This window comes from Camarhynchus parvulus, chromosome 1A (genome assembly GCF_901933205.1).
Source record: "Camarhynchus parvulus chromosome 1A, STF_HiC, whole genome shotgun sequence".
Taxonomy (NCBI): domain Eukaryota; kingdom Metazoa; phylum Chordata; class Aves; order Passeriformes; family Thraupidae; genus Camarhynchus; species Camarhynchus parvulus.
Window position 1 is genome coordinate 8,750,167 of NC_044586.1, and position 18,373 is coordinate 8,768,539.

The 18,373-nt window shown below is 46.2% G+C and overlaps 1 protein-coding gene across 5 annotated transcripts; it reads right to left on the reverse strand.

Moving 5' to 3' along the window:
* Positions 1-1,488: 1,488 nt before the first annotated feature.
* Positions 1,489-14,286, reverse strand: PTHLH (parathyroid hormone like hormone). 5 transcript variants are annotated; one of them, XM_030960910.1, is made up of 5 exons: positions 14,163-14,286; positions 13,974-14,065; positions 11,392-11,514; positions 5,458-5,880; positions 1,489-1,976 (listed from the first exon to the last, which is right to left on the reverse strand). In XM_030960910.1, exons 3-5 carry the CDS (start codon positions 11,490-11,492, stop codon positions 1,967-1,969), a joined length of 534 nt encoding a protein of 177 aa, XP_030816770.1. In that variant the 5' UTR covers positions 11,493-11,514; positions 13,974-14,065; positions 14,163-14,286; the 3' UTR covers positions 1,489-1,966. The 5 variants fall into 5 exon arrangements, with proteins under 5 accessions (XP_030816770.1, XP_030816768.1, XP_030816769.1 ...); XM_030960908.1 differs by having other exon boundaries at positions 11,392-11,604; XM_030960909.1 differs by having other exon boundaries at positions 13,974-14,276.
* Positions 14,287-18,373: the final 4,087 nt, after the last annotated feature.

Consider the following 18,373-nt stretch of genomic DNA (forward strand, 5'->3'; position numbering starts at 1 on the left):
TTTTGGTTTGGTTTATGCTCTTTGGGCCCCTGCCTGCCAAGGCTCATCCTTTCTGATGAAGATAAATTGCCTCTGCCCACCAGAGATTTCAGTTTTAGTTCCAGCTGGGATATGCTGGTAATCCTGAGATACAAAATTGTCTTCTGAATATGTTGCAGTCGACTTCAGTTGTATAAATCCAAGCATTAGCTGGATACTATAAATAGGCAGGATGTGCAAAGAGGCCAAGTCAAAAATGTGCAGAAACCCTGCCTTTTTTCCTTAGTGCTATGCTTCATCATGTATAATATTTTTCGTCTGAAAAGGAAACAGCATGCACATGCTCTGTGGCTGCTGTAATTAACTGGACATAATGAAGCGTTGAATTTCACACTTCAGAGAAGCAGATTGGGAAGGATGGGTAATTTTTTTTTCTCAAGTTTTCCTGCTTTTAGTATTTTCTTGGAGGTAGTTTTTCTGCAAGATTGGGAAGGGAGCAGAAATACATCTGGTTTATATTACATGATGGCTGTACTTTGGCAATGGAAAAAGATGGCACTTAAAAAAAAGGAAAGAAGAATAAAAAAGAAAAGTCTGGCAACTACAGGACAGAGCAACAATTACAAGAACTATCTTAAAATTCCCAGGATTTGTAATTTATTTTTCCGTGCTTGCATTTTTTCTGGTGTTGCTGGTGTTGAAGGAGTGGGACAGAGGAAATTCAGTTGAACTTTACAAAGTTCAGATATCTCTGTGAAACAATTCCCTTATTCAGGTTGCCCCCACAGCTGCTGCTGTGATTTGAAGACAAAAGGGATAAAAGCAAGAAGAAGTGATAGACCATGACTTTTTTTCTCATGTTTCCTTCAGAAGTCTTGAAGGGAGTCTCTCTTAGCTGGTCTCATCCATGGAGAAGCAGGATTCATGCAGATGGTTTTGGAAACAGAGCCGTGTGAGGCATCTTTGTGGTGGGAGAGGGGAAAGTTTATTCCAGCAGTGCAAGAGCACCTGGTCAGTTTGCAGCCTCTCCTCCCTCTGTATATTCACCCAGAAAACAGGATTTTCCCCCTCACTCAGAAGCACAAAGAGCTGAGTGCTGTGGCCATCTGGCTCTTGGGACAGAGGTGTTGGGAGCCCAGGACATGAGACCTGCCCAGAGCAGTGGGAACCAAGCATCTTTTATATACCCCATCCTCTGGGGCTGCTCCTCATTCCCTGCAGTTTGGAGAGCCAAATTTGGGGTTCTGGGCCTGGGCAACTTGGGAATCTTCTTCCCTGCACTGGGACCTTTTTCCACCCCCAGGCTGTTCAGCGACTGAGCTAACTTGAAATAGAGCACTGGAACAAAAACACATTCTGAGTGATCTTTAAGTGAAAGCTAATATGAAAATGTGGGAGTTTAGACCAATGTAAACACATTACATTTAAAACAATTTTCAGATGTAGCAAATAAAAGAATTGTTCCTGCTCTTGAAATTCCCCAAAAAACGCATTTTCCCTTCTGAGTCATGATTTAATTAGATTATATTTTATTAGACATTCTTTACAAATTTTAAAATACTGCTATTATACATGCACAAAGGAAAATCAGTTTGAACAATTGTATGTAGGCATTCATTGAAATCAACCACAAAACAGGAACATTTTATGTCAGTTATCAATGTACTCAATATGTATATCTAAAGTGCATTATGTTACAAAAAATATAGAAAGTCAGCAGCACCAAGATACGTTCACAAAATAAATACACCTGTCAACAAAATAAATTATGGTAAATGGGACAATAATAATTGTCTTAGCCTTAGCCAAAAAAAAAAAAAGGAAAATTCACAATAACCAAATGTGCAGTTTCAGAGAGCAATGGGGGGAAAAGGTTTTATTCTGAGCATTTACAATATTTACAGGTAATAAATATTTTAATACTTCCCATATGTTCACTATTACAGAATACTGCAATGTGTCTTCCAAATATCTCTTGCTGAAAACATCAGCGCCTCCTGCAAAGAAAAGAAAGGACAGAAAAACCAGAAAAATTAATTAATTAATTTTCACTTTTTCACTTCAAATATGTGGACATAGAATCAATAGCAAGAATGCCACAGACTGTAACAGGTGTGCCCTGCTAGTAACCCTCTGCCATGACAGGGCCTGTTTGACCACGTCACAGTTTCAGACATTTATTCAAGATCTCTGTTATGTTTTTCTCAATGCAACCCGTCTAGGAGGGTGATGACCCACAGTTTGTCACACACTGAGGCCATTGTACCCTCAGAGGAATGGAAAGGGGCTTTTCTTTTTTTATTTAGAGCCTCATGCAAGAAGATTCCTGAGTGCTACAGGCACAAGAATTGTATCACCCTATGATAAAAATGTCAAGTGATGAAAAAAAAAATACAGTAGTCCTTGTTAACTGCTGGGGTGCTGTGTTAACTGCTGGGGTGGTGCCATGTTCTGATTAAAGCAGTGCCATGGAGCTTATTTGGTCTCTTTTTCCCACTGATAGACCACCCCTTAGGCAGGGGGCTGTGGTGTGTGTGTGAGCAAAGGCTGCTCAGGGCTTGGAGCAAGCACACCCTTGATAGTATCTCTTCCTGTGCCTGACTGAGTGAAAATAATCCTGAATAATAACCCTCTAATCCTGAAACTTTCTCTCTGGGAGCCAGACAGCTTGGTTCTGAAAGAAAGCAACCATCCCATCCTGCCACCCTCCAGCTCCTGCTGCATTCAGCAATCAGCTGCACCCAGTCCTGAGGGCTGGGGGTTTTCCAGGGGATGCTGCAGGCTGGTGTCAGTTCTCTCCCTGTGAGAACAAGGCAGAGCTTTCAGTGGATTCCTTGTACTCCAACACGAAGTTGCTCAGAGGTGCTGCAGGAAATGCTGAAGGGTTGAGGTGTTTTTTTCCCTTCTGTCCCTGTGAACAGCACACGTGTTTTTTAGGGGTTCCCTGGGAAACACCCAAGGGTGGAAGGTGGAGATACAGGATGGAGTGGGATTCCCTGTGCTGATCACCAGAGCCGGGGGTAACATCCTGTGGGTGTGTGAGACACAACAAAACTCAGCTCCTGGAGAGTTTGAAAGGTTTTCTTAACATGCACATTAAAAGGGAAGCTACATCTATCATTCAGGAGTTTACTCATTCAAAAGGTTTTTCTTGGAAATTAAGTAAGAGCACCTTAATTTAATTTAAATGGAAATATAGCTGGAATGTTCATGAGAAAAAACTTTTAAAGTGCCTGGCATGGAAATGCTTGCATGAAGCTCCTTGATAATTAGCTAAAAAAATATTAGGGTCCATTTCAGGATATATTCCAAGAGGTGTAACAGCGGCACATAATTCATACAGCATGGCTGTGTATGTGTGTGTTTCTGCACCACTCAGGCCTATTTCTAAGAGGCTGACATGTGCAATTTAGCCTGGATTTTAGGCTTGGTTTTAAAGTTTAAGCTAAGCCACGTCTTGACAGTGGGCTCTGTACTAATGATAATTTGCAAGCTGCATTCTGTGATTTGGACCTAGGTTTTGCAAGGTTGGTTTCTTCCATGAGATACTCCTTGTAGTAAGTCAAAAGATCTAGAGTTTATATTATTGCTGTCCAATTTTTTTGGACCTAAACCCAAAATTTTGTTTTTGAGACTGATCAGAAAGAATTGGTATGAAGATTTAATCCGGGGTGTTCAGCAGAAAAGAAGCACAGAGATACTGTGAAAATCATGCTTAAAGCTTATATCTTTTGCCAGCCTACTGAGATAACTAAAAACTCAGGTACTAGAAGTTTGTTAGGGCTGAACCAACATGTTCTCTGTACTTGAGAAGGAGGATTTCCCTTTTCTTTTTTTAAAGGATTCTCCTTGTTTAATCATCTCCAATTAATTATCTAAAATATAGGTTCTTTTTAGGAATCTGTGAGAAATGCTGCATTTGGATGTTGGGCTCCACAGTAAAGCGGAGAGCCTTCAGCCACCCAGTCACACTTCAGGCAGAAAGGCTGAACTGAGAAAATCACCAGGGTTGTACCTGCAGCTCTTTTTTACATCCCATTAGATGGACACCAAACTCAGCACAGCAAGAAAAAGAACTGTTGAAATTCCCTAGGATATTTCTCCCTGCATTTTAGATTTCTTTGTGCTCAAGACAGCTGTTGCTTACTGACCAACACAGTCCCTTGATATCTATTGAAACCTCCTGAGTAGAATCCTGAAGTTTGCCTTTCCTAAGGTGCTGAGACAAACCAGTGTCTCTTACTTCCCTCCTACCTGCTATAGCCATGCCAGCTGGTCTGTGGTCTGGGATACCCTGGTTTATGTCTGGGATACCCTGGTTTATGGTCAGGAATACCCTGGTTTATGGTCAGGGATACCCTGGCCCATGGTCTGAGTGCCCAGCCCCAGGTGTTGGCAGCTCCTGTAGGTGCCAGCACAAGCTGAGGTGTTGGAGCAAACATTGCAAACTGTGGCCTGTAAAGCTAAACCCCAGGCTGGATTTTAGTAAATCCCATAGCTGATGTCTCTTTCCAAGAGATTTAGTGCAAGCAAGTGGCCCTGCTCAGATGTCTCTGTTCTGCCAAGGTGAAGGGCAGGAGGAGAGAAAAAGATGGAGTTTTGCTGGTGAAATGCAAACATTTGAGGAGAACTGGAGAGTGGAATCCTTGGCTTTGACTGCAAGTGTGCAGATTTCCACTCAAGCTGAGATGACTGCAAGGGGATGATTCACTTGGGACATCTAGGCTGATGTCTCCAGGCCACTGCCCTAAAAACCCTTTGCTGTCATGCATAAGGGAAGCATGTCCCTCTCCAAGAGCAATGCCAAACATTTTTAAGCAGCAATGTAATTGCTTCATAAGCTGGCAAAAGGATGGAGCTGAATTAAAAAATCCTAATGGCAGGAAAATTTTATGGTGGAAGGCTGGTCTGCATTGTTTGCAGATATTACTGAGAGAGAATTTTTCTATGTTCTCCCCTAAGGTTAAACTGTGAAATGAAAAACTGTAAAGCAAGGGTATGAAAGTTGCCAAAAAGGGGAGGTGTTGAGAGGAAGGAGAGAAAACTTCACCATTTTATAGATGCAAGGCCTTAAATAAAAGTCAAAGCTTTCAATCTGCTGAGGCCCAAGTGTGGGACCAAGATACGATGGGAGATAAACTATGTTTAAAGCAGGAAGGGAAAATTTAGTGACTGCGATGTGCTTCCTTTTTACAGGATTACCTTCACTTGCTACTCAGCTTCAGGAAGCAGATTTTGGTAATAATTTTTTTACCTGAATTGTGTCTCATAGGAAAGAAAAGCTCTGTCCTCAGCGCAAGGTGGAAGAGGCACTTACCTGCAGAGACTGTGCTTGAAAAGCCACTGCCAAGTCACGAGCACAAAAATCTGCTTTTACTCCCAGTTTGAGTGAGGCCTTGGCCTCAGCCTCTCACACCAAGGGATAACAACTTCAGTTTAATACATGGCATGCTCCCCAAAAGAATATAGCAGAATTACCTTAAAGTTTGATTATGTGTAGTAACAGAGATGTCCAAGAGTGGGCTCTCGGTCACGACGTCTCCGTACGAGCCAGAATTTAGCCAAGCTGAGCGGGTTCGCCTCTTTTTCTTCTCTTGCTCCTTACGTTTTCCAGGCTTTGCTTTCTTTTTCTTCCCTGATGCCTTCAGGGGCTGCTCCTTGTATGTCTGTGATTTGTTTGTCTCCTGAGTGAGGTATCTGCCCTCATCCTCACTGCCAAACCGGACAGGGTAGTTCTTGGTGTTGGTGGCAGGTTTGGGGTTTGGTGACACCTCCGACGTTGCGCGGATCTCTGCAGTATTGACACCTTCAATTAAATTTTGAAGGAATATTCTTCTTCTTAAGTCTTGGATTGACTTGCCCTTGTCATGCAATAGCTGGTGCTCTGATACAGCCCGTTTGCTAAAGGAAGAAAAGAAAGGAGAGGGAAAAAATGTTTAGGATTTGGTTATTGCCCAGTGTTTGGCAAAGCTCCTCTCTTCTCTGGCTGTGGTGGCCGCAGTGACCATGTACCAGGCTTGGAGACATCCAGTGAAGCCAGACTGCTGGAGCAAGTCCTGCTTCATCCTCAGAGTAGCTGCTCTCAGCAGAGAAGAGAAAGACCTAAGTGGGTAATAATTCTCAGCTGACCGATCACACACCGTTGGAGCTGGATTAGTCACTGCTCTGTTCTAGGAAAGCATCATGACTCTTAATATATCACACTTGAGGCAGTAAAAGCAGGAAGGCACTTGCCAGAGATAGGAAAACTAAAGGGTCAGATAATGCAGCAAGAGAGGGAAAACCCAGCCCTTGTGTTGGAGCTGGAAGCAGTGTTTATACAGCATCTGTGATTTACTTCTGCTCAGTCATGTGCTTCATAAACATAAACAAGCACATAAAAGTGCATTTTACTCCAACATTTAAATAAGTGCAAATGCAGGAGTGTAAGGGAAAAATGTTTTATTTTGGGTGCCTAAAGCACAAGCACTTCAGTCCACAATGAACTATCCAAGGAGGCAACCTGAGCATCAGCAAAGAGCCTCAGCCACTCCTATGGATTTCCTGCTTGCTCACTTGTGTCTAATTATGGTTTTAGATGCCCTCCTACTACTGCTTGAAGTGTGAACTTTTGGGGCCGAATTTCTTGTCTGCTGTGCTGTTTGAATTTTATGCTAACCCTCTTCACTGGATCTTCTTCAAAAGTATCCTGGTTTGTTAGAGTGGTTTTTGCAGAGTTCATCCTGACCTTTTGGTACACTGAGCTCTGTCTTGTTTTCAAGGAACTGGGAGCTGAGTAGCTATCTGTCTTTTAGAGATGTTGTACTGGCAAGGAATGTATTAAACATCTGAGGAAAGAAGATACAAATGACACCTGGATAATAAATAACCAGAGAAAATGTGAGAAAATACATGGCTTTTACTTGAAGTGGAATAGATGCACAGCTGTGCTGTGAACCACAGACAGAGCACAAGCTGGGATTTTAGCTACATGCCCATGAGTACAATAATACAGTTTATCCTTCCAATTGCTCTACTCCAGCATGCAAAGTTCGGCTATGGAATCTCTCCTCTGGCATCAGGATATGGCATGTGACTGGATTCTCACAAAGAAATTCCATTCACTGCCTTGCTTGTCCTGTGATCATTTGGTCACTTAGCTGGGTAAGAAGTGGTTTCTGCATGCAGGTGAACTGGGAGAAGACACATCACTAGGAGTGAATATTCCTTCCTTCCATCCCTCCTGCTATGTTACCAGATTTGAAAATGCAAAATATTTGGGAGTGTTCTGCAGGTTCTCTTTCTCAGTCTCCTCAGCCAAACTCTTCAGGTTTATGACTTGATCAACAGTAGAGCTATTGGAAGTTGGCAAATTCAAGCAGCTCTGTTTTAAGAGCATCCCCTTCAATTTCTGTCTTTGTAGGGCTGCACTTTTTGAGCATTGGGTTCAAGTGATGGATTGAAGTGACACTACATCTCTATTGCTCAGTGCAAAATTCAAAGAGCAGCTTTCCCCCGTTCCACAATGAAACTGGAAGATGACTGTCCAAATCTTGCTCAAAATCAGCTCTGAATGTACAGAGGCTTGTAAGCACACATGTCATCAAATATTGTTTGTGTTTTAAGTGTCCCAAAATCAGTTTTGGATGACTTCATCCTTTAGGACAAATATTTTATGCCCCTCTTCTAAATGTCCCTAAGCAAAAATGCAATGTGATAATGCATTTAGCTGATCCCATATCATGTCTTTCCCTTCAGTGCAGCTGTGACCATTAGCACAAGCTTGTGATCTGCCTCAGAAGAAGTTTTTTTGAACAAGAGCCATCTCCAACACCCTTCTCATTAGGGTCAGCCTGACTGGCAAGTAGGCCAATAAAACCAGCGCCCTGGGCTCCTCTGTGTGGCTGCCTCCCTGCTGCCTGTCAGGCTGTCCAGTGTGACTCAGGTTACATTCTGAGCCTCAGTAGTCTGTTTTCTCAGCAAATTTGCATGGGAAATGCAGTTCTGCTTTCACTCTCCTAGTTCATAGAAAGTGTATGAGATCTCCGTGCTTTAGGGAGTGTAAACCAGTGTCTCATGTGATGAGCAAAGCTTTCCTACTGCCTCTTGTGAACTACCAAGGATAATTCCTTCTATCACAGACAACCCAAAGCTGCCTTAATCCTCTAATGTGTATTTGGTCAACTTCCCCACTGTGACAAAATCTTGACTCTCCAAAGCCTGTTATTAAAGTCCTCTTGATTGAAAGCCTATTCCATTTTACAGAGCTGAAACTTAAACATTTGGTTCCAGTACACACAAGGCAGCCAGAGAGCATTACAAGATCTACATCTTGAGTGAGTATGCATTTCCAAAATAATGCAGGGATTGACGTGTGAGGGACTGGTGTGCCAAAGAGGGAAGGTTTCTCTTTAAATGTCTGTATGATATTTAGCATCAAGTCTGGCCCCAAATAACATTCTGCTATTCCAGATGATTGTATAACATTATGTAGTGTTACATTTCACATGACTTCTATTACTCAGCCAGACTTAAGGATTACATTTTGCCTACCAGCTTCCTTTGTATACTCTAGACCAAAAAAACCTCCTTGAAACAAAGATGTGGTAGATACATATCTCTGTGACCTCCTGCCTCTTTCTGCCTCAGTTATTCAAACAACTCCTATGTTTATAAGTCATGGAGAAAGGCTTGCCCAAGAGGACTGATGTAAGAAGTGCTTCATAATGGAGATATCAACAATATCTCACCCACACACTCAGAGCAGGAAGGCAATGGAGGCTGCAATGATTGCATTCACATATTGGCCACAATATGGAAAAAAAACATTAGGCTGTTAGGGTTAAGATGACCCACTAGAGGTCCCTTCCATCCTTCTATAAAACACACCTCTCCTCCAAGGAAAAGGATCCTGTACCCAAACCAAGAGCAGTAAATGCTAAGCTTGCATGTGGCAGACACTTTTGAGAGAGGGATGTTGATGGTTTGTACTTGACCAGAGCATCCAAACTAATTACTGGGTCCAAGTACACTGTGTACACATGAGGCTGAGTGTCTCATCATGGGGAGAGCAGCAGAAATCCATGGCTTGTGACTATCCTGACTTCACGGACTTCCAGATAAGCTGCTCTTTTCAGGCACATTCCTCCTTCTTTTTTTTTTTTTCCTTGAGATATCTAGCATTTCTAGAAGGCAACATTCTTCAAGCTACCACTTTCAATCTCAGAGAGCTGCTCTTATTTAGCTGCTATTATCCTTGACTGTTCATGTTGGGTCTGATCCTAAATTCAGGAAAATAACTGAGGAGGATTCAGTCAGCTCTCTGTATTTTGCAAAACTGAATGCCCTTGCCACTGATTCCAAAGGGAGGGAAATCTGCTCAACCTATCTCAGGCTTCAGAAAAATATTTTGAACAGATCTAGGGACATGATGCTGCGATGTCTGGACAGGATGATAAAAATATGTAATTTCATTTTGAGACATTACTGGTTTCTCAGAAGTTCTTTAGCAGCTAAAGCACTCCTATAACAAATAACATGTCTGGAAATCTTTTCTTGGGACAATTTGTTGTTGCTTGCCATGAGATATTCACTTCATCAAAGTCTCTAGAACCAGGCCTATGTAATTTTGATTATTTTTGCATGTCTGTAATAATGTGCTTCAGTATTTTCATCCATTACTGGCTTCAGTTTTTGACTGAGAAAAAAAAAATCTCAAAGTCTAAATGAGTTATTAACCATTAACTCTAGGAATGGTTTGTGGTGATATTAAAACAGGACACATGTTTGAGTGTGGTGTCTGTGTTTGTGCTGTGCCCACAAACAAAAATACATGAATGCCACTAACTGACAGCTGACTGGTTTCTTGTGTGTGTTTTACAAGCCAGAGCAAAGAGGGAGCTGAGAAATGCGTTTTCACTGGTTAGCTTACACTTTTCTTCCCCCCTGTCAGGACAGAACGGGGAAGTTGGGAAGACCTCTAATCCTGACCTTTAAAAACAAGTGCTAGAACTACACTAACTTCAAAAAGAGAAAGAGTATTTCTCTAAAAATATTTTTTTTTACAACCAATTTTGGCTTAGATCCAGTTCAGAGTTTCCTAGCCAAGAAAATAACAGCATCTAACTGCACTTCAACTATTTTCTTTTTTTATTTATTTTTGAAACTGAAGTTTGATTTCTCTATATAATATGGTCCCAAAAGAAAGAAGCAGCCCAAGAACAGCTTTCAGGAGTACAAAGCATTTAAAAGTTAATGGACTGAGAATAATGCACTGTAACATTATCAGCAATAACATGTTCTACACAATTTGCTGTAGGAGATTTGTAATAGCTCTCTGCCTGGTGCCAAACTTTAGGTGTGTCTGAAGTCGCTTCACCTGGGGTAATTATTTTTTTTCTTTTGGGTGTTTGGGGTTTTTTAAAATTATTATTATTATTATTATTATGTGTGTTGCTTAACTGGCAGAGGAAATGCTATTTGGAGCTCCTGTCCTTATGTATGTAATAAAACATTTACAAGGAAACCCATCAGAAATTGTTTGCTGTGTCATGTTTCCCTGTAAGTTGTGATCGGATTTTCCAGCCCTCTCTCTCCAACTTGGCTTCCTTTGGAACTGAATAACAATACAGCCCTCCCCAGTGTGACTGAGGTGTTTCTTCCTTAGAAAATCTCATGCAAGTCCAGAGAAAGCCAGCGAGTTGGATGTGTGAGACAGCTGCTCCTGCATCAGCACAGAGCCTTCTCCTGCACTTTGTGTACGGGTATTACTATAAACCACGCTGATTATTTTGGAAGAAGCAAAAGGTCATTTCCTGAACAGACTGTCTTAAGTTACACTATCATTTATCAAAAAATATGCCTCTGCCTATAAGTAAGATACTGGACTCAAAAATTGGACTGGACTCAAAAACTGGACTGAATATATATTTTTTTTTGTCCTGAAGTGGCAGAAGTCCAAAGAAATTGTTCAGTACTTCAGTGTCACGATGGCCCTCACTTCTGCGTGTTTCCCCTACCCCTATCAACACTGGCTCCACGCCAGAGCCGATGAAGTGTCTGTAAGTCAGTGTAACACACACGCAGCATTTGGATAAACCGGGATGCTCCCTGCGAGGGTCGCGGGCAGCTGCTCAACAATCACCCAGGTGTGTGGGAAGAGAAGCCCCTGAGCTTTCACATCGCCTCCCCCGGGGCTCTGTAAGGTCAGACAGCTGCAAAGCGCCCCTTCCCTGCCCCAGTGCCTCCTCCTGGCTCTCAGGTGAGCACCTGGAGCAGGTAACCCGGGCCGGCCCCGCTCAGAGCCGGCAGCGCTGCGGAGCCTCCCGGGCTCCCTCCTTCCCTCCATCCCTCCTTCATCTCTCCATCCCCACGGCCCCGCCGCCACAGCCAGGGCGGATAAGGGCGAAGAAGAAAAGAAAAAGAGAAACTCACAGTCTGCGGCTGATCCCCTCTACTGATCTCCCGTAGGAGGGCACGGAATAACTCAGCAGGAACACTGCGAAACTCCACTGCTGGAAGAGTTTAGCGAACATTGTATCCTCGGGGGCTTAAAACCTGCGAGGAAAGAGAGGTCAGTCCCGAGGGACAGATGCGCCAGCGCCGTCCTCAAGGAGTCCCCGCTTCGGCTCTACCAGCTCCGAGGCTCTGAAGGAAAAACAAACTTTCTGAGCTCTCGGCTCACTCCTTCCAAACTTCGCTCTGTCTCTCTCCCTTCCTTGCTGTCTGCCTCTCCCTCCCTCCCTCCCTCCCTCTTCCCTCCCTCCCTCCCTCTCTCTGTGTCTCGCTGCCCGCAGGCAAGATCTCTCTCGGTGTTAGTTCAAAAAGCATCTAGCTCTCATCTGAGCAGGGTTAGAGCGGGGTTCAGTGGGCTCCCTGAGCCCTGCCTAGTTCTAGTCCGCTCAGCCTGTCTCTCAGGGCTTTATGTTACAGCAGAAGCCCTCTTTGCAGATAAGGAAAGATTCCCAAAAGTCAGCTCAGCTGCTCGCTTCCCTGTAAACACGCGCGGACACACAAGCACACACACACAGCCTGAGGCGGAGGGGAAACGCATCCCCACATCTGTCTTTCAGTAATACCTCTGCAGAAAAAAAAAAAAAAAAAAAGGGGTCAGGTTTACGTCTCCAGCTGCCAGAAAGTTTTTGGTCCCCAACAGCGACAAGGAGAGAGACAAGCGGCGACAAGGAGAGAGACAAGCAAAGGTCTGGAGAGCCCGAGCGGTCTGGGAGGAGCGGCAGCCCCTGGAGGCTCAGGGGCTGGGAAGCACGCTTGGCTCGGCAGGTTGGACTGGGCTGCAGCCCGCGATGTTCACACGCTCCGGAGCAGCCTGTGGGAGACCTGCGGCAGGACGGAGGGTTTTGCAAAGAGATGGCGCCCTAGGAACATGTGCGGAGAGAGCGAGAGCCCGGGCGGGATACTCACAGCCAAAACGGAGACTGGGAATCAGCGCCGCCCGGGCCCGCAACCAAAAAGGAGCGAAGAAAGGGAAACACCCGGCAGCACATGCACTCAGGACCCCAAGCACTCCGAGCAAGCTCTCCGCATCTTCTGCAGCCTCACTCCTCTCTCGCTCACCTTCCAGCTCTCCCTTTTTGTGTTTACCCCCGGGTCAGCGTCTCCCCTGCCGCGGGGATTCCTCCCATCGTGGGGAGCGCTTTTTAGCCCATGCCCCACAGCGCTGCCCGGGACTGCTGCCGCCTTTCCTCGCACGCACCTACCGTGGCTGCTCGCCGTTCCCCTATTAGCCGGAGGGTCGGCTCCTAATGATGCTAATTGTGCAGGGAGGGGGGAGCTCAGGGGGAGGGCTGGGGGGAGGACTCGCGCTCTATGAACACAGGCGCTCCTGGCCAAAAAAGTAAACTAGTGGAAAGTTTTCTCCTCCTCTCCCTTTTTCGCCTTCCACTTCGCCCTCCTTCTCAGCCTGGCCAGGGCGCTGCAAACCGCTGCGCCAGGTTGCGCTCCCCAGCGCCGCGGGGCTGTGCGGGGACAGCGGTGGCCGGAGAGGCGGGAGGGCAGCCCCGGTCAGCCCCGGTCAGCCCCGGTTAACCCAGGTCAGCCCCGGTTAACCCCGGTCAGCCCCGAACCACGGCGGGCACCGGCAGCCCCGCATCCCCGACACAAATTTTGGAGGCACCAAACTTTTCCATGTCGGGACCGCACCGGTGTGGAAGCCGAAGGTGACGCCTCTCCAGCCTTGTCGGGGCACGGAGCTGCCCCGGCTGCTCCAGGGGGACACGGGGACAGAGCCAGGGCAGCGCTCCCCTCGCCCGCAGCCCCATCCGGAGGGAATGCCCTGCTCGCCCAGCTCCCCGCGTTCAGCGCACACCTGGGATCCAGCTCCGTGCCCGCAGCATCCCGGGATGCTCTCCCGGATCCCGCGGAGGGGCAGCTGGTGGTGCCGCTGACAGCCTGATTTACAGGGAATGCTTTCCCAACACCCTCACCAGCCGCAACAAAACACACTGAGGCGTGCCGGCTCCTTCTCATCCTGCCCCCGAATTAAAGCAGGCGCTCCGGGAAGGTTTAGGTGCAAAGCAAAGCGTTTTTCTACCTACAGGTTATTTGAAGTTAAGTTAAGCGACGCTTGCTGAGGCGATTTAAAAGCCCAGATTCCACACCACACAGGCAAATAAAACAGCATAAAGGCTGAAATAGAAATCATGCTGAAAACATTAAATCGTTTATGCTGTAAATAAATTCCCTGAACGCCTGGTAGGCTATAAATTAAAACTTGTAGCTAATAGGCGTGTTTGATTTACACTACCCTTTCGGCTAATTAAAAATAATTGTGACATCCCCAGAAAACAACCCCCACAAACTCATAAGGTGCATTGCTCATGTTAAAAGTAAAATTTCCATCAAACATTTTTAGAATTTCCTCTCCCCAGAAATGATTTCTTAAAAAAAAAAAAAACCACACCAAAAACCAACACATATCATCCTTTACAGACTCAGGAAAAATAAATAGCCTCTATAAACTCAGAATCCTGAAGTTTCTTCTCAATTTATCACTTCACCTTTTCCTTGAGTTACAGCTGTCTGTGCCTCTCAGAGATCACTCTGGCCAGCAGTGGTTGCTCTTCTCAGCAATCGCTTCCAAAACTATGTTCTATGATTAAAAAGGAGAAAAATGAAAAAACAAAAAAGAAAAAGAAAGAAAAAAAAAGTTAAATGAATAAAAAATTAAAAAAAAATAAAGGCAATACTTCTCAAAAATCCAGCCTACGGAGCTTTGATTCTGCCTGTAACAGATTAGGGCTAAATAAAGGGTGTTAAAAGCAGGTGCTTTTCTCCCTTGCTGCTCTTTTTATTATGAAGAACAGATGCTTCCCCTAATATATATAGTGAGGGAGACCCTTCTCCATTGCTTTTATTGAAAAGACCAAACTTGTGACATCACTAACCACCTTCCTATGGCTGAGTCTGCCTCTTCTCTGCCTCAGTGGGCTTGGGGGAAAAAAAAAAAAAGAAGAGGGAAGAGAAAAAAACCCAACACAACCCAACTATGGCTGTGCTAATCCGGCAGGACCTGAGCAATGCCAAAGGATTTTTGGAGACTCACTGTCACCCCGAGGGCTGCCATCCCCGAGGGCGCAGCAGCGCCTTGTCACCTGCCACGTACACAAACGAGCAAACCCAACTTCCCGTGAGCAAATTCCTGGTCCCAAGCCTCACCGCAAGCCTGAGCCCTCCTCCGTGGGCAGGATGGGGAGAAAAGCCCCCTCAGCTGGGGTTTAAACCTTCCCTTCCCGCAGGATGCCGAGGGGGATGCTCCACCTGCAGCATCTCCCGGTCCGGCCCGGGCGGCTCCCGGTGTCCCCTGGCCTGGGAGGGGAGAGAAGGGACGAGCTGGGCTAGAGGATGGACGGGCTTTGGGGGCTTTAGGCGCGATTCCAATCCCCACACCTGTACCGAGCACGGCTCCTCTCTCGGAGCGCCCCCGGGCGCGGCTGGCCCGGGGTCTGGGAGAGGGAAAATCCCGCACCTTTGCGGGGTTTCCACCTGCCGAGCCCGGTGGCGGCAGGGCTCCCCGCCAAGGCGAGCTGCTGCCGGCTGTTTCTGCGGCCGGGATGCGCGGGGAGAACCCCTGGCTTTGTCTGCGCCGGGAAAGGCTTCAGCAGTGCAGAGGTAAGGCAAAACCCCGTGCTTGCCCTTCTGACCAAGCCCTCTCCGCCGCGACAAGGCAAACTTCATCATTTTAGGTTTTCTGACTCCACTATCTGCCGTCTTCCCGCCTCAAACACAATGAGATTTTGGAGGGATGCCGCGCTTGGCTTCTGCCTCCTTTTTTCCATACGTATAAACAGACATAAATCAGCTTTTTTACGAGGAGGTTGACCTGGGAGCTTGGCTGGAAAGATAAGTCCCTGTCCCAGGTTTTCCCGAGCGGGGAATAGGGCCAGGGGCTGAGGGCGGGTGCGTGACCGGGCTGCCCCCAGAAGCCGCTCAAGGAGAGAAACAAAAGCCAGAGAGTGGCTGGGACAGGTTCAGCTCTCAGGGGAGGAGGTGCCCTTGCAGCCTCAGGGAGAAAGAGGGAAATAATGACTAAACCCCCGCCCGGCGCTCGGAGACTGGCTGAATCCTCAGCTCCGCGAACTTCCCATCCTTCACCTCCGTGAAGTTCCGCCTCTCCCTCCTCCCTCTTGTTTTATTCACAATAAAGCATTTTCGTCATTTCCCCTGCCGGATTTCTCTAACCTCAGTTGCACCCGTCCAGGGCTTCGGTTCAGACGGGGAGTTTAACCTCCCCAGCCTTCCCAGGGTGGAAAAAAAAATGGTGTTCAGCAAAAAAACACAGGCGTGCTGACGGCTGGAGAGCCTGGCGGGGAAGGGAAGGGAGCGGCACCACAGGGATTGCTGGACTCGTCCTGCGAGGACCAGAAATCCCCTGATTTGCCCAACCTCTCCGGTCCGCCGAGGTTAAAACCAGCGAGCGCGGCTCTCTGCAGGCGAGGTGCGAAGCCCCAGAATATTTTCCCGAGGCTCCCAGGGTGGGCTTGAGGACAAGGCTGCGGTGCAATTGGTAGCAAGCACGGCTGCTCGCAGATTGGGGCAGACTTTCTAGCACACAACTCATTCCAGCCCTGCTGTGCTCTGCAGCGCTCATGACGGGTGCTCTCCGTCGGGAATGAGAAACTCCTTCTTCCACGTCTGACATGGTGTCATCTTCGCATTGGGTGACAGGATTGCTCGGGGAGAAGGAGAAACGCGCTTTTCCCCTCCCCATCAGCAAGCCCCAGACGTTCCGTGGTGCTCCAAGCGAGCACAGTAATGTCCTTTATTAAACAGTGATAGAGGGGCTGAGCAGAGCCGCCTCTCGCACCCGAGGGGCGGCCGGGGCTCCCCAGCCCACCTATTGACGCAAGGCAACGTTTATTTAGACAATATGCATTCAATTTAATGCGCTCGAGAAAGGGCGGGCGGGGCCGGGAGGGGGTAAAACAAAAACACACAAAAAAAAAGCTGCGTGGAACTGAGGAGAGGAGAGCTTTGCCAAATCTTCCGTCTGGTTCCTAGAATCCGGCAGACAGCGAGAGGAGCAATTTTCAGCTTTGAGGGCGAGGAGGCGGCGATGAATCCCCGGGGCCGCCGCTGCCCCGCAGCGCCCGGCGGTGCCGGCGGAGCGTGGCCCGGCTCCAGCCCCAGGGCGCTGTCCATGGTGGTGCGGCCATGGCCTGGAGCTCCGACATTCCCTCTCTGGGCTTGACTTCAGCTTGAAGCGTATCTAAACCCAGACTGAACTTTTTTTCTTTTTTTTTTTCTTTTTTTTTTTTTTCCCTTTTACTGAATATCTATCAAATACCAACAGGAAGAAACGTGTCTGGTCTGTTTAACTCACACGAAACTAATACCAAGCTGGGCTGGCTGGAGAACAAGAATTCAATTTAAAGAAGAGGTGGGGGGGAAAGATTTGCAATTTGTTTTTGTGCTATGCTGGAACAAAATCCATCCCTTCAGACACTTTTCTGAGACGAGACAGACTCACCTCCTGCCTTGGAATAGCTTAGTGGTTAATGTACTCATCTGGGCTGTGGCACACCAGAGGTCAAGTCCTCCCTTTCTCTGATTCAGAGTCCGAATTCCTGGACTCTCAGTTTCTCTCAGTTCCTTCCCATCCCAGACCTAAAACTATTCCTGATTACATTTGTGATGAATTGATACTTTCCAATGGGTGAAAACGGAATGCTTAATAAAGGAAAAAAATCCCACCTAACAGTTATTCTGAGAAGTTATTCTTGGATGTTTTTTGGTTAAACAAGGAGAAGTCCAGCCAGCCATCATATGACAATGGAAAGGAATTGAAAGCTGAGAAAAGAAGGGGTGAGCTAAGAAAAAATCTCCTTTTCTGGTGGCACACAGGGCTGGTGTGGTTAAGACATACTTTGTTTATCTATCTTTATCTTTATCATCTTTATTATCTTTATCTTTGCACATTATTTGGGCAAAAGGGCTATGTCTTTCCCATAGCCACACAGGGCTAGTAGAGTTGAGGGTATTTTCCTTGGATATGGTTTTGCTCAATCATTTCTATTCCTTTAGCTTCTGGAGCACAAGAGAAAGTTGTAGTTTGGATCATCTAGTCTCATTTGACTTCCCAGCTAAGAAGACAGGCTGCCTTTCCACACTGATGGAGAGAACAGGTTTTTGTGAAGCCTGAAGTCATGCCTGTGATTCTGGGCAAAAAGGCACCATCACAAGCTCTATCTTGAGCATAGCCTTTATTAGCTAACATTTCTGAAGTACATATCTTCGGTTTATGCATTTTGGTTTTGTTAACCTAATTATTTTTTTGTAATCTCCCGTCTGCTTCCAGGAGTTTTTCTGCTTCTTGCTTTAAAAAGTAGAGATGACTGCAACTGTTAGGTGCATCCTCTACTTTGACTCAGATGTGCTTTCTTCCTTCCTTTGCTCCTATGCAAGTAAAATGATCCTGTATTCTCTCCTTTCACACCACATTAATTATCTGCTCTCATATCCCTAACTCCCACTGAACAAGCTGCATCTTTAACCTCTTCCCAGAAGTCATGGGATCCGGTCCAGCTCTCATTGAAGCCAGACTGCTTCTCTTTGTGCACTTCATTTGGATGGTGGTCAGCATCTTATATGGCCATCCCTTCTCTAAGTATGGAATGTCCTTTAATCTCAGTGTGGTTTCTTTTCCAGACATGATGTCCCATAGGTTGTGAACTCTAGGCTGCAATAAGCAAAGTCGAATGACCACCTCACTCGCTTTAATCAGGCCTTGCACAGTGAAATGTAGCCTGGAGAGTTGCCCATGACACAATGTATAATAAGCTTGGACAGCAGGAGATGTGAGCAAGCATGTCTTTTAGGAGTTTCAATTAACCCTTGCAGGTTAGGGTTCTAAATCTACTAATTATCAAATTTGAAATTCAATTAACCTGAAGAAATAAGT